Source organism: Notolabrus celidotus, chromosome 23 (genome assembly GCF_009762535.1).
Source record: "Notolabrus celidotus isolate fNotCel1 chromosome 23, fNotCel1.pri, whole genome shotgun sequence".
Classification (NCBI taxonomy): Eukaryota; Metazoa; Chordata; class Actinopteri; order Labriformes; family Labridae; genus Notolabrus; species Notolabrus celidotus.
This window is the reverse complement of record NC_048294.1, coordinates 1,957,477-1,971,829: the sequence shown is the minus strand read 5'-3', so window position 1 is coordinate 1,971,829 and position 14,353 is coordinate 1,957,477. Positions and strand designations below refer to the sequence as shown.

Sequence of the window (14,353 nt, the reverse complement as noted above, 5' to 3'; positions counted from 1 at the left end):
AAAAAAATGTCACTAAATATGCTGAACACTCATGGTGTTGCTTAAAATAATTTAGGAAGTCCAAAAACTGCAGTTCCTAGAATGTCCACTAGAGGCTGGTCCCAAAAGTAGAGGGATCCCCATTGACTTCAATGTTAAAATGAGAGTTTTTACAGCAAAATTAAAAATGTTCCCCTTCATGTTTTATACAGTTTATGGTTGCCTTCTTGGTCAGACCACAGTCAAAAATCCAGAACAAATCATGAGCTATGAACAGATGACCGATACAGGTAATGTTCATTTTTGTTTAGAAGTAACTGGAATGAAGCTTGGGGCTTGTGCAAGCAAAGTGGCGTGATTAAAAATTTCAAATTATTTCATCCATTAATTATTTACTTGAAATATGGGAATAAGTAAAGAAAAAATGTCACTAAAAGTGCCAAACAATCAGGAAGTTATGGTGTTTCAAAGATAATGCAGAAAAACGAGAAAGTCCAAAAACTGCAGTTCCAAGAGTGTCCACTAGAGGATGGTCCCAAAAGTGGAGGAATCCCCATTGACTTCAATGTTAAAATGTCAGTTTTTACAGCAAAATTAAAAATGTTCCCCGTCATGTTTTATAAAGTCTACAGTTCTAAAAGCTCAAGATTGTGCCTTCAGTTTGCCTTCTTTGTCGACGAAACTCAAGGCTTGTACTAGCGAAATAGAAGATTTAACATTTCAATTTATTTCATTCATTAATTATTCACTTGAAATATGGGAATAAGTAAAGAAAAAGTGTCACTAAATGTCCCGAACACTCAGGAAGTTATGGTGTTTCAAAGATAATGCAGAAAAACGAGAAAGTCCAAAAACTGCAGTTCCAAGAGTGTCCACTAGAGGCTGGTCCCAAAAGTGGAGGAATCCCCATTGACTTCAATGTTAAAATGCCAGTTTTTACAGTAAAATTAAAAATGTTCCCCATCATGTTTTATAAAGTCTACGGTTCTAAAAGCTCAAGATTGTGCCTTGAGTTTGCCTTCTTTGTCGACGAAACTCAAGGCTTGTACTAGCGAAGTAGAAGATTTAACATTTCAATTTATTTCATCCATTAATTATTCACTTAAAATATGGGAATAAGTGAAAAAAAAAAATGTCACTAAATATGCCGAACACTTATGGTGTTGCAGAAAATAAATTAGGAAGTCCAAAAACTGCAGTCCCTAGAATGTCCACTAGAGCCTGGTCCCAAAAGTGATGGGATCCCCATTGACTTTAATGTTAAAATGAGAGTTTTTACAGCAAAATTAAAAATGTTCTCCTTCATGTTTTATACAGTTTATGGTTGCCTTCTTGGTCAGACCACAGTCCAAAATCCAGAACAAATCATGAGCTACGAACAGATGACCGATACATGTAATGTTCATTTTTGTTTAGAAGTAACTGGAATGAAGCTTGGGGCTTGTGCAAGCAAAGTGGCGTGATTTAACATTTCAAATTATTTCATCCATTAATTATTTACTGAAAAAATGGGACTATGTAAAAAAAAAAGTCACAAAATAATGCAGAAAAATTAAGAAGTCCAAAAACTGCAGTTCCTAGAATGTCCACTAGAGGCTGGTCCCAAAAGTGGAGGGATCCCCATTGACTTCAATGTTAAAATGAGAGTTTTTACAGCAAAATTAAAATGTTCCCCTTCATGTTTTATACAGTCTATGGTTACCTTCTTGGTCAGACCACAGTCCAAAACTCAAAGAAAATCCTTCAGAAACGACATAATCCAGAACAAATCATGAGTTACGAAAAGACAGCTGATACAGGAAATGTTAATTTTTGTTCAGAAGTTACTTAAACGAGTAATTTTACAATCTTAACTGTTGTTTTAAATTATTTTGGAGGCTAAATTGTGATGAATGTGTTTGATGAGGCATGGTGTTGATAATATTTGAGTTGAAGTCTCAGTGAATTACGTTGAAAGTTTGAGGAAATGTCAGACAAAGATAAGGAAGTAAAGTCAAATATGGACAAAGTGGAATTAACATTAAAGGAAATGTGAAATTACTCAAAATTCCAGCATGATATCTGAATTTAAGGAAGTCCTACCAACTACAAAAACAAAGGAAACTCGTTAAAATGACGACTTAAAAACAACGTAACAGTTCCCGATCTGACTGAGTGAACGAAACGACTCCTTTTGAACGACTCTGTTTGAACGACTCTGTTTGAACGACTCCGTTTAAACGACTCCGTTTGAACGACAGGCGAGGACGTTTAAAGAAGCTGCGGACGCTTTACTAAGAGTTTACTTTCATTACAGAGACCCGGACCAGAACCAGGAACCAGGACTCACAGCTCCGTCTTCGGCCCAGACAGAGGCACCTGAGGCTGGATCTCCTCGTCCGACGTCGCCCCTCCTCCTCCCTCCGCCTTCTCCACCGGCGCTTTGCTCTTTTTCTTCTTCTTCACCTTCTTCTCCTTCTTCTTCTTCAACGTCGTCGTCGTCGTCTTCTCTCCCTCCGAGCTGACGTCCCCTCCCTCCTTCTTCAGTCCCTTCTTCTTTTTCTTCTTCTTCTTGTCCTCCGCGATGGCTGCCAGGTCTCCCTTCTTCTTCTTTGACCAGTCTTCTTTCAGGCAGGCTGGAGAGGAGAAGACAAGAGAGGGAAGGAAAGAAAGGACAAAATGAAAAATGTCCACCAGGTTTGAACTTATTTTGCAAAGACATGTCGTTCTTCCACGAGCGCTTCAACGGTTTTATGATCCAATAAAGAGAGGATCCACCTTGAGTATTTTCTTTTTAACTTTCTGACCTTTAGAAGCTTCTTTTTTCTGCAATACGTCAAAATATGTTCCTGGAAACACAATAACTTGAAGACAATGGAGGAAAGAAATGAGCAAAACTAAGTAGGGAGAGAGGACAGATGAAGTTCAAGAGAAAGAAGGAATGAGGAGATGAGGAGGGAGTCATATCTCACCTGTGTCCTGTCCTTTGAGGACGTGTTTCTCACACAGGTAGATGGTCAGGTCCTCCTCCTGGCTCCCTTTGTACCATTCTTCGATCACCTCCTCGTACTGCTCCACCAACACGTCACACTGAAGCAAACACACACACACACACACACACACACACACACACGTTAGGAGTGAAAAATAAGTCCAGTCGTCATTTTTAAAAGAGGAAAATGGAGGTAAACCCCTCAGCACAAAGTCAGCTTGATGTAAAAATCATAAGTTTAACTCCACACGTGTTCTCTTTGGGCTTTTGGTGAAGGACACTGAAGGTGAGGTCACCTGTTTTTTAAGGTCCGCGACCTCCGCTGAAGTCTCGTTCCACAGCTCGTAGGGGATGTCCATCACCACGTTCACTCCTTTATTCACCAAACCGTGAAGGGTGGAGAACGTCTCAGACATGCCCTGCAGGATGGACACACAGGGAGGGGACGGTGGAGTCAGACAGGGTTCAAACTGGACCACATATCTTTGTTTATGTTCAAAATAAAAGGAATTCAAATACTTTATTTACACGAGTGACTTTTTAAAGTCCGGAATCTAAATGTAATAACTTTTTATTTATTCATTTTAACAATTTATTTCATGTATTCATTTGTTCATTCATTCATTTTACTCATTTAAATTTAATTTATTATTTATTTATTTAATCTATTTATTTTCTTCAATTTTATTTATTTACTCATTGATGTTATTTCATGATTTATTTTATTCAATTTTATTTTATTTTTTTAATTATGTATTTATTTATTGTATTCATTTAATTCCATTTCATTAATTTATTCATATATTTATTTATTTATTTTATTCTATTTATTTCATTTATTTATTTCCTTATTTATTTTACTCAATTTTATTCATTTTTATTATTTTTTTAATTTTTAATTTATATATTCATCTATTATTTGTATTTTATTTAATTGTATTTTTACTTATTCATTTACTAATACATAAATAAATAAATAAATAACCAGATCATTATTTTCAATGATCTGAGGGTATGATACGTTGACATAACTTCTCTCTAGAGAACAAATAAAGGACTTCACAGTGAAAGCTCTGAAAAGTCCAACCCCAAACACCAACATGGTTCCAGATCTGCCCCTAAACCTCAAGAAACTGGACCCCCGAGGCAGAGACACCTTTCATGCCAAACTCCTGACATCTAAGCCCGCGGACTGACCTTGGCGAAGCGGTTGCTCCCGTCTCTCTCTTTGTGCAGGTTGTACTCCAACAGCCTCTGACACACATTTTCAACCACCTCGATGAATCTCAGGTCTCTGTGGAGAGAAGGAGGAGGAAGGGAAGGAAGGAAGAGAAAAAGGGAGAGGGACAAGGAAGGAAAGAAGGAGGAAAGAGAGAGAAGGAAGGAAAGGAAGGCGGGAAGGAAAGAAAGGAAGAAGGTAAGATAGTAAGCAGGAAGGAAGGAAGGAAGAGAGAGAGAGAAGGAAGAAGGGAAGGAAGGAAGAGAGAAAGAGAGAGGGACAAGGAAGGAAATAAGGAGGGAAGAGAGAGAAGGAAGGAAAGGAAGGCGGGAAGGAAGGGAAGGAAGAAGGTAAGATAGTAGGTAGGAAGGAGGGAAGGAAGGAAGGAAGGAAGGAAGGAAGGAAGGAAGGAAGGAAGGAAGAAGGGAAGGAAGGAAGGAAGGAAGGAAGGAAGGAAGGAAGGAAGGAAGGAAGGAAGGAAGGAAGGAAGGAAGAGAGAGGGACAAGGAAGGAAAAAAGGAGGGAAGAGAGAGAAGGAAGGAAAGGAAGGCAGGAAGGAAGGGGGGAAGAAGGTAAGATAGTAAGTAGGTAGGAAGGAAGGAAGGAAGGAAGAGAGAGAAGGAAGAAGGGAAGGAAGGAAGAGAGAAAGAGAGAGGGACAAGGAAGGAAATAAGGAGGGAAGAGAGAGAAGGAAGGAAAGGAAGGCGGGAAGGAAGGGAAGGAAGAAGGTAAGATAGTAAGTAGGAAGGAAGGAAGGAAGGAAGGAAGGAAGGAAGGAAGGAAGGAAGGAAGAGAGAGAAGGAAGGAAAGGAAGGCGGGAAGGAAGGGAAGGAAGAAGGTAAGATAGTATGTAGGAAGGAAGGAAGGAAGGAAGGAAGGAAGAGAGAGAGAGAGAGAGAGAGAGAGAGAGAGAGAGAGAGAGAGTTTGACCTTTATCTTACATTACATTTGGATGTTTCTACTTTCACTGGGGAGGAGAAGCAGAGAGTTCACCCAGCTGTGATGTGTCGACAACACGCTCTCCCTGTTCGATTACATGAATCAGAAACATACACCCAATCGGCTGCAGGTTCCAAACATGTGTGTCTAACAGGAACTGAATTAGAGTCGGCTTCATTATTCTGTGAGCTCTGTTATCACACCCCCTCCAGCACCTGTTCTGCAGCTTCCCTGTTCTATTAAAAGTTCCTCAGCAGGAACTGAGACCTGACCAAGTTCCTGTCCCCTGCTGCCTGTTTGACAGAGAGAGAGAGAGAGAGTCATCCAGAGAAAGCTCCACAGAGAGCAGAGAGAGGAGGTTCACGCTCCACTCTCTCTCTCTCTCTCTGCTGTGCTAAACTAAGATATGTCACGTCAAATCAGCAGCGGCTGAAAAGACAGAGCTTTAAAAACAAAGACTTACGACTTGACGTATTTGATTGGCGGCGCCCCCTTGCTGTCGTCGATGAAGCGGTAGTTCCTGTCGATGACTTCCTTTGTCTTCCCCGTCTCCTCGAACGCCATCTTCATCTCGATACTGACAAACTTACACACTGAGGAGGGAGAGACGAGAGCGTGTTTACTCCACAAACACTGACTGAGAACATGTGACTCATTTTTAAAGTTGTTTTAAACATTTAGAGACGCTGAAGGTCCCTGATTTATTCTGCAGTCAGAGACACGTGCTGCACAAAACAACAGATCCACATGTATGTAGAGAGAGCAGCAAGAAATTATCTGAGATCATTTAAAGAAAATGTCACTTTTAGAAGACGATTACCAAGATTAAACCTGATTTAAGCCTCTATGTTATTTACTTTTTACAGTGAAACTGAGACTCACCAGAAACAGATAAACAGGACTTAAGACTTAAACATAAGACCAGTTATTTGTGAGTATATCACAACTAAATGTGTTTCTTTATATGGGTTCATACCACTGAAGTAAGCCAGAGTAAAGCCTCAGTGGAACTTACAAATTACAGTGAAACTGAGACTCACCAGAAACAGATATCATGATGTGTATCAGCAAGCTTAAAACTAGCTACTTGCTTGTAAGTCAGATTAAAACCTCTCTCTTTTGCTGGTTCATACCACTGCAGCAAGCCAAGATGTGGCCTCAATTTAACTTGCTATTACAGTGAAACTGAGACTCACCAGAAACTGATAAACAGGACATCATGATGTAGTTTTGGCAAACTTAAGACCAGCTACTTGCTGGTAAGTCACAAGAAATTCAGTTTCTTCCTTGGCTACATTACACTTAAGCAAGCCAGAGTGAAACCTCAGTGTGGTTTACTATTACAGTGAAGCTGAGACTCATTGGAAACAGATGAACCGGACATCATGATGTGGTTTTGGCAAACTTAAGACCCGGAACTTGCTGGTAAGTCACAAGAAATTCTGTTTCTTCCTTGGCTACATTACACTTAAGCAAGCCAGAGAGAAACCTCAGTGTGGTTTACTATTACAGTGAAGCTGAGACTCATTGGAAACAGATGAACAGGATATCATGATGTGGTCTCTGCAAACTTAAGACTGATTCCTTGCTAGTAAATCAGAAGAAAGATAAGAAAGAATATGTTTTTTTTCTGGTTCATACCACTGAAGTAAGCCAGAGTAAGGCCTCAGTGGAACTTACAAATTACCGTGAAACTGAGACTCACCAAAAACAGATATCATGATGTGTATCAGCAAGCTTAAAACTAGCTACTTGCTTGTAAGTCAAATTAAAACCTCTCTCTTTTGCTGGTTCATACCACTGCAGCAAGCCAAGATGTGGCCTCAATTTAACTTGCTATTACAGTGAAACTGAGACTCACGCGAAAAAGATAAACAGGACATCATGATGTAGTTTTGGCAAACTTAAGACCCGTAACTTGCTGGTAAGTCACAAGAAATTCTGTTTCTTCCTTGGCTACATTACACTTAAGCAAGCCAGAGTGAAACCTCAGTGTGGTTTACTATTACAGTGAAGCTGAGACTCATTGGAAACAGATGAACCGGACATCATGATGTGGTTTTGGCAAACTTAAGACCCGTAACTTGCTGGTAAGTCACAAGAAATTCAGTTTCTTCCTTGGCTACATTACACTTAAGCAAGCCAGAGTGAAACCTCAGTGTGGTTTACTATTACAGTGAAGCTGAGACTCATTGGAAACAGATGAACCGGACATCATGATGTGGTTTTGGCAAACTTAAGACCCGTAACTTGCTGGTAAGTCACAAGAAATTCTGTTTCTTCCTTGGCTACATTACACTTAAGCAAGCCAGAGTGAAACCTCAGTGTGGTTTACTATTACAGTGAAGCTGAGACTCATTGGAAACAGATGAACAGGATATCATGATGTGGTCTCTGCAAACTTAAGACTGATTCCTTGCTAGTAAATCAGAAGAAAGATAAGAAAGAATATGTTTCTTTTTCTGGTTCATACCACTGAAGTAAGCTAGAGTATAGACTCAGTGTAATTCACTATTACAGTGAAACTGAGACTTACCAGACATGGTGAAACAGGACATCTTGATGTGATTTCAGCACACTTTATACCGGTTCTTTGCAAGAAAATCACAAGTAAATATGTTTATTTCTTGGGTTAATACCACTGACTCAAGCCAAGGTGAAGCCTCAGTGTAACTTAATACTACAGTGAAACTGAGACTCACCAGAAACAATGAACCGGACATCATGATGTTTCCGGAAACTTAAGAACTGTTACTTGCGAGTCAATCACAAGATTCTCTTTTTCTCTCTTGGGTTCATACCATTGTTGGTGAAACCTCAGTTTAACTTAAGATTACAGTGAAACTGAGACTTTTAGAAGATAATAACCATGATTTTTTTTTACTTCTTTATATTAAATTTTACATTTGTCTTGAAAGAGTTTATTATCTGTATTCTGTGCTAAAAAAAAACAAATTTTACTTGAGATTAACACAGAAAATATGTAGAATATTTTCCCCATTCTGTGTCTTTCTTGTAATATTAAGAATATATTTTAAAATGTCGCTGTTTTTAAAAAGTCAGTATAATTGCATGACCCTCAAAACTATTTCCTAACAGTGGAAAATGTGCATAAATACCATAAAAATATTATTATTATTTATATTTATTTTTTTTATTTTAAAGGATAAGTAGTATTTGATTTGTTGATTTTAAAACTATATAAAGTAAACAAACAAAAATAATAATTCTAAAGAAATGTCAACATTTAATGAAATATATTTTACTGATCAAATACTGATGTGTTGCTTTATTAAAATAATAACAATAAGAAGAAAATAAAAAAATAAATCACACTTTGCAGAAACAGTCATGTTCATATTTAGCATTGAGATATTATGTAATAAATGATTTATATTAATCTGGCCTTCCTTCCAAAGATCGTATATTAAAGATATTAAGTCCTATGTTGATGATAATGAAGGATGATGTTGAATTGTGTGAGGACGCTCAATGTAAACAATAGATATATTTACAGATCCATTCAGAGGCCTTTACTGAAACTAGACCTACTGATCATTATATATATGGATCCCTGTGTCTGCTGTGGTCCTTCAGAGGTCCTCAGACCAGGTTTTTAGGGACCAGGGTTTCTCTCTGTCTCAGTTACCTTCACATTTGTTTGGCAGATTCACCCACTCATCGTCCCCTCCGGTTTTTGCTGCTACGACCGAAGACAACGTCAACAGAAACGACAAACATCCCGCCGAAACCATCTCTGCTTCTCTCCCTGAGTCTTCTTCAAACTCTCAGAGTCTAAATTCTTCTTAAAAAGCCTTCAAATGTTTGTTATCTCTCTGTTCACACATCCTCCTCTTGCTCATCACAGCTGCACAGGCTGACAAGAATCACTTCCGCTCTGGGTCGTGACACACGCTCAGCTCTGGGCCAATCAGAGAGGAAGAAGTGGCAGCGTCTGGACCAATCAGGAGAAGAGGAGAGCCAACGCGGAAGTAAAACTGAAGAGGTTTCACTCCGCGCTTTTTTTAGGATACAAATGAAACATTATGTGAACTTTATTTATTTTAAAGATATTTTTAACATTTTCAGATAACATACTTTAAACTATGAGCTAACTTTCTATTCCCAACTCAACACATTTTTATTTATATATCACATTTTTTTTACATTCAAGGGATATAAAATACTAAATAATAAAAAAATCAGAGAAGTAACAGAAAAAATAAATTCAATTAAATCAATAAAACAAAATCAGATAAATACAAGAAACATAAATATAAAATAATCAGATAGAATAACATAAAATATTTAAAAATAATGTTAAAACAATGGTCAAAATGGTAATAGTGCCTAATTATAAATAATAATTATTACTTAATTTATTCTAAGCAATGTCTTCAGAATTTTTTCTGTAAAAGATGCATTTCTGGACTTAAAAAAATACATTAAATAGGGGATATATTTAAGGATTTACAGTTGACACCTCTATACACTCTTGTCTTATTTTTACTAAGTACATGATATCCATCCATCCATCATCTTGACCGCTTATCCCGTTAGGGGTCACGGGGGGGCTGGCGCCTATCCCAGCTGGCTTCGGGAGGAAGGCAGGGCACACCCTGGACAGGTCGCCAACCTATCACAGGGCAAACACAGAGAGACAGACAACCATTCACACACACACTCACACCTACGGGGAATTTAGAGTGATCAATCAACCTTGTGAGCATGTCTTTGGACTGTGGGAGGAAGCCGGAGTACCCGGAGAGAACCCACTCCCATGCACGGGGAGAACATGCAAACTCCACACAGAAAGGCACCCGCCCGGCCGGGGATTCAAACCAGGAACCTTCTAGCTGTGAGGCAACAGCACAACCCACTGCACCACCGTGCAGCCCTAAGTAAATGATAGTGTAAATATATTTATATTTCTAAGCATGGGAACATCATTCATAGTGTCTAACACCAGATTTAAAGAAAATAGTCTTTCAAACGATGTTCTTTTAGAAATAATAATAAATAAAGTTACATTTCAGGTGGATAGCCAAACCATGAGGATGCAGGGAGCACATCCCTTCAAATTTTATTACAACACAAGAATATCTTTTCATCAGTTTGATAAAAAAAAAAATGCATTTTTTTCATGCAAACAAACTTAAAAATGTGTTTTATTCATAACTTGTTTACCCTTAAAATGTGGAAACAAAACCTAGTACACCCTCAGTGTGCAAAAAAGGTGTTCCACCAATGTGCTGATGAGTGGTCCATCTTAACAATAGACCATCTTTGGATTCCTTCCTTTAAATGGAGAGTAATTTTCAGTTTTGTCCAATAGAGGGCGCTGTGCACATATCTAAAACTCAGTCCTTAGTGGTTATGCAACATTGATCTGAAAACCAAGTGTGTATGTGTGTGTGTGTAAGTGTGTGTAAGTGTGTGTGTGTGTTTCAGCACCATCTGTTTACAAGAGACACGGACAGTCAACAGGGTTCTGATATCTCAAGACTGTTTGTTAGACGATGACGTGTCCACTTTCATTTGATTGGCTTGAGGTCAGTGGACATGGAAATAACTATCCAGTAGCCTCCGACGGGCTTCCAGACACTTCCAGCACACTTAATTATCCACCACTGCATTAAGATCTGAACCTGCCCTCAATAATTAGGATCCTAATGTCATAATGAGACCTTTCAGCTCACCGCTCAGTCGTCCAATTACTTCTCTGGGATCTGTTGGAGGATCAGCCATCCCTTGGTGACACCTTACATTATGTTTCATTCACTGCCACCTGTGTCAGGGTCCGATCTAGTCCTCCTCGGGTGGGATTTCTCGTTAGTGGTTCATTAGTGATGCCTGCTTCATTAATCCAACTAAATTACAGGGTGAATCTCTCAATCTCTGCATGAAATACAGCAGTCGCATTCTTGTTAAAGGGTAATGTTATCAAACAACTTGGTCCCATTTTTCCATAATGCATGTAGAATCTGTTGTTGGGGGGGTTCTGGATTTAAGTAAGAGGATTGTTCTGGTTTAGTGTATGCAGGAAAAATAATATATAAGAGTATGGAGAGCAAAAGCATGCATAACAGGATCAATTCAATTAGTGGTAATCTTTTTAAACAGGCATCTTCAAGCAAGCCAATCAGCATTTTGATTTCCTGACGTTCCATGATAATCAGAGATGATTAATCTGACCTCTGTCTTTAGAAGTTGTTTTCTCCTCTTGAAGATGAATCTGACAAAGCTTGACTTTCTACTTTTCATGAATCTGTGTAATGATGTTATTTTAGAAATCAAGAGACAAGTTAATTGTAAGCACATCACAAGAAATGCAGTGTCTTTTTCTTGTTAATACTGCTGATGTAAGACACTCATTGACGTATTATTTACTGTGAAACTGAGACTTACCAGTAACGGTTAACAAGAGGTGCTTGATGTTGAGATTTCAGCAAACTTAAGACCTGTTACCTGCAGGTAAATCACAAGATTTTTTTCCAGGTTCATATCAGAGTGAAGCCTCAGTGTTATCTATTCATCACAGTAAAACTGAGACTCACCAGAAACACATAAACAGTATATCATCATGCAATTGTGGCACACTTAAGATCTGTCCTCTGCAAGTAAATCCCAAGAAATCTGTTTCTTTCTCAGGTTTATACCAGTGAAGTAAGCCAAGGTGATGCCTCAGTGTAACTTACTCTTACAGTAAAACTGAGACTCTGCCAGGAACAGATAGACACAACATCATGATGTGATTTTGGCAAACTAAGGACATGTCCATTGCAAGTAAATCCAAGGAAAATCTCTGCCTGTCTTGGGTTCATACCAGTGAAGTTAGCCACAGTGAAGCCTCAGTGTAGCTTACTATTACAGTGAAACTGAGACTCACCAGAAACAGATGAACAGCACATCATAAAGGGTTTTCGGCAAACTTGGGACCTGTTACTTGCAAGTAAATCACAACAAAATCTATTTCTTTCTCAGGTTCCTCTCTAGTGAAGTAAACCAAGGAGAAGTCTCAGTGTAGCTTACCATTACAGTGAAACTGAGACTCACCCAAAACAGATAGACATGACATCATGATAGGATTTCTGGAAACTTAAGACCTGTCCTGTGCAAGTAAAGCCAAGGAAAATCTATGTCTTTCTTGGGTTCATACCACCGGTGTAATCTGGATTGAAGCCAAAGCGTAGCCTACCATTTACAGTGAAACTGAGACTCACCAGAAACCGATAAACAGGATATCATGATGTTTTTTTGGCAAACTTAAGACCAGTTACTTGCAAGAACATCACAACAAAATGTTTCTCTTTCTGGTTCATACCACTGAAGAATGTCAGAGTGAAGCCAAAGCGAAGCCTACCGTTTCCAGTGAAACTAAGACTCACAAGAGACACAGACAGAACATCATCATGTGATTTTTCTGCAAACTCAAGACGTGTCCTTTGCAAGTAAATCCAAGGAAAATCTCTGTCTTTCTTGGCTTCATACCAGTGAGGTAAGCCAAGGTGTTACCCCAGTGTTATTTATTATTCACAGTGAAACTGAGACTCACCTGAGACAGATTTCAGGACATTATGATGGGATTTCGGCAGACTCAAGACCTGTTCTTTGCGAGTAAATCACAAGAAAATCTGTTAAACTCTCATGTTCATACCACTTGTGTGAGCTGGAGTGAAGCCAAGGCGTAGCTTACCATTTACTGTGAAACCGAGACTCACAAGAGACAGATGAATTCGTGAGAAATTCAAGAAAGGACAAAGTTGCAAATTCAATTTCCTGTCAATCTGAAGACAGTGGACCAGGAGGTGGCGCAATGTGCGGCTGACGTGTTTTCCAATCGCTCCCGATAAAGCTTTTAAATATATGGGATTTACTGCAACTTTATAGTTATTTGTCAAAACTTTACTCGGTTGTTCCTCGATGTGAAGCACCTGGGACACTTTTTTTTTTTTTTTTTTAAAGTTATATTTTTGGGGCCTTTTGCCTCCATTCGACAGGACAGTGAAGAGAGACAGGAAATGTGGGGAGCAGAGAGGGAGGAAGACATGCAGGAAACGGTCGACCAGCCGGGAATCGAACCGGCAACCCCCGCGACGAGGACTACAGCCCCTACACGCGGGGCGCCCAGACCGCTAGGCCACCAGCACCCCTGACACTTTTGAGCACTTTTTCAGCAGTCGAGCAGTGAGCATGATGCCAGGACGGAAAGGGAAAGCTAAGGCCAACAAAGGCCCTGAATCAGCACCAGCCTCACCTGACCGCCAAGGCCCAGACATAGACGAAATGTCTGGGGACGAAGACACGACGGTCATTGATGCCATTCGCGGCTTGCGTTCCGAGATTATATCAATGAAAGCGGATTTATGCGCTACGATTGATACCAAAGTGGAAGCGGTGTCTCGGATGTTTCGGGAGGAAATTGAGTCTCTCAGGGAGGAATTTCGCCCTGCTATCACCGGGCTAAAGACGGCGAGTGACTTAAACAGCAAGAACATAGCGGACCTGGAGTTGGCAGCCACTGGTGTCTCAGACCTGACAACAACACTGGAAACAGGGGTAAAACGGATGTCCGAAGAGATGAAAATGGTACGGGCTAAATGTGACAGTTTGGAGGGCTTTTCACGGAGAAATAACCTCAGGATTGTTGGCATTAAAGAAATGGCGGAAGGACCCCGTCCCACAGAGTTCATTGCGGGGCTGCTCAAGGACGCACTCAACATGGATGAGGAACCCCTTGTGGACCGCGCGCACAGATCATCATCGACCGAAGCCCAGGGAAGGTCAGCGTCCTCGAGACCTTATTCTCAGAGTGCATTTCTTCCATGTCAAAATGGAGATACTACGCCGAGCCCGCACCGCTACGCTGGAGTTCCAGGGACAGAGGTTTTCAATCTACCAGGACTTCGCTCCCTCCGTGGCCAAACAACGCGCAGCCTTTGGTGGTGTCAAGAGACAGCTCCAGGACCATCCGGGGGTGAAATACGGACTGCGCAATCTGAAGACAGTTACTTTTCACGTGAGCTCCCTCCAACTTCATGCTGAAATTATTGGAGCGGGCTGGCAGGAAAAAGTCCGGGTAGTGTGGAGGCGGAGTCTGTTTGCATTCACATAAAAAGTTCTGACGTTTTTAGAGATTGTTACATGAAATAATTGCCTCAGGAATCCAACTAATTACATGTTATCCTGTAAAATTCAGAACTGTGTAAAGCTTTGTTATAATTCTTGTAAATTACAGAGGACCG

The 14,353-nt window shown here is 39.9% G+C and overlaps 2 protein-coding genes across 2 annotated transcripts in view; both read right to left on the bottom strand.

Moving 5' to 3' along the window:
- LOC117807761 (protein canopy homolog 3-like) overlaps positions 1 to 280 on the bottom strand; it is a 5,934-nt gene extending 5,654 nt beyond the window's left edge. Inside the window, exon 1 of the mRNA XM_034677161.1 lies at positions 268 to 280. Coding sequence (XP_034533052.1) covers positions 268 to 280 — 13 coding nt within the window. The remainder of the gene's footprint in view (positions 1 to 267) is intronic.
- cnpy3 (canopy FGF signaling regulator 3) lies at positions 74 to 9,022 on the bottom strand. Its single transcript, XM_034676744.1, has 6 exons — positions 8,758 to 9,022; positions 5,572 to 5,701; positions 4,148 to 4,244; positions 3,247 to 3,369; positions 2,931 to 3,048; positions 74 to 2,594 (listed from the first exon to the last, which is right to left on the bottom strand). Exons 1-6 carry the CDS (start codon positions 8,861 to 8,863, stop codon positions 2,305 to 2,307), a joined length of 864 nt encoding a protein of 287 aa, XP_034532635.1. The 5' UTR covers positions 8,864 to 9,022; the 3' UTR covers positions 74 to 2,304.
- Positions 9,023 to 14,353: the final 5,331 nt, after the last annotated feature.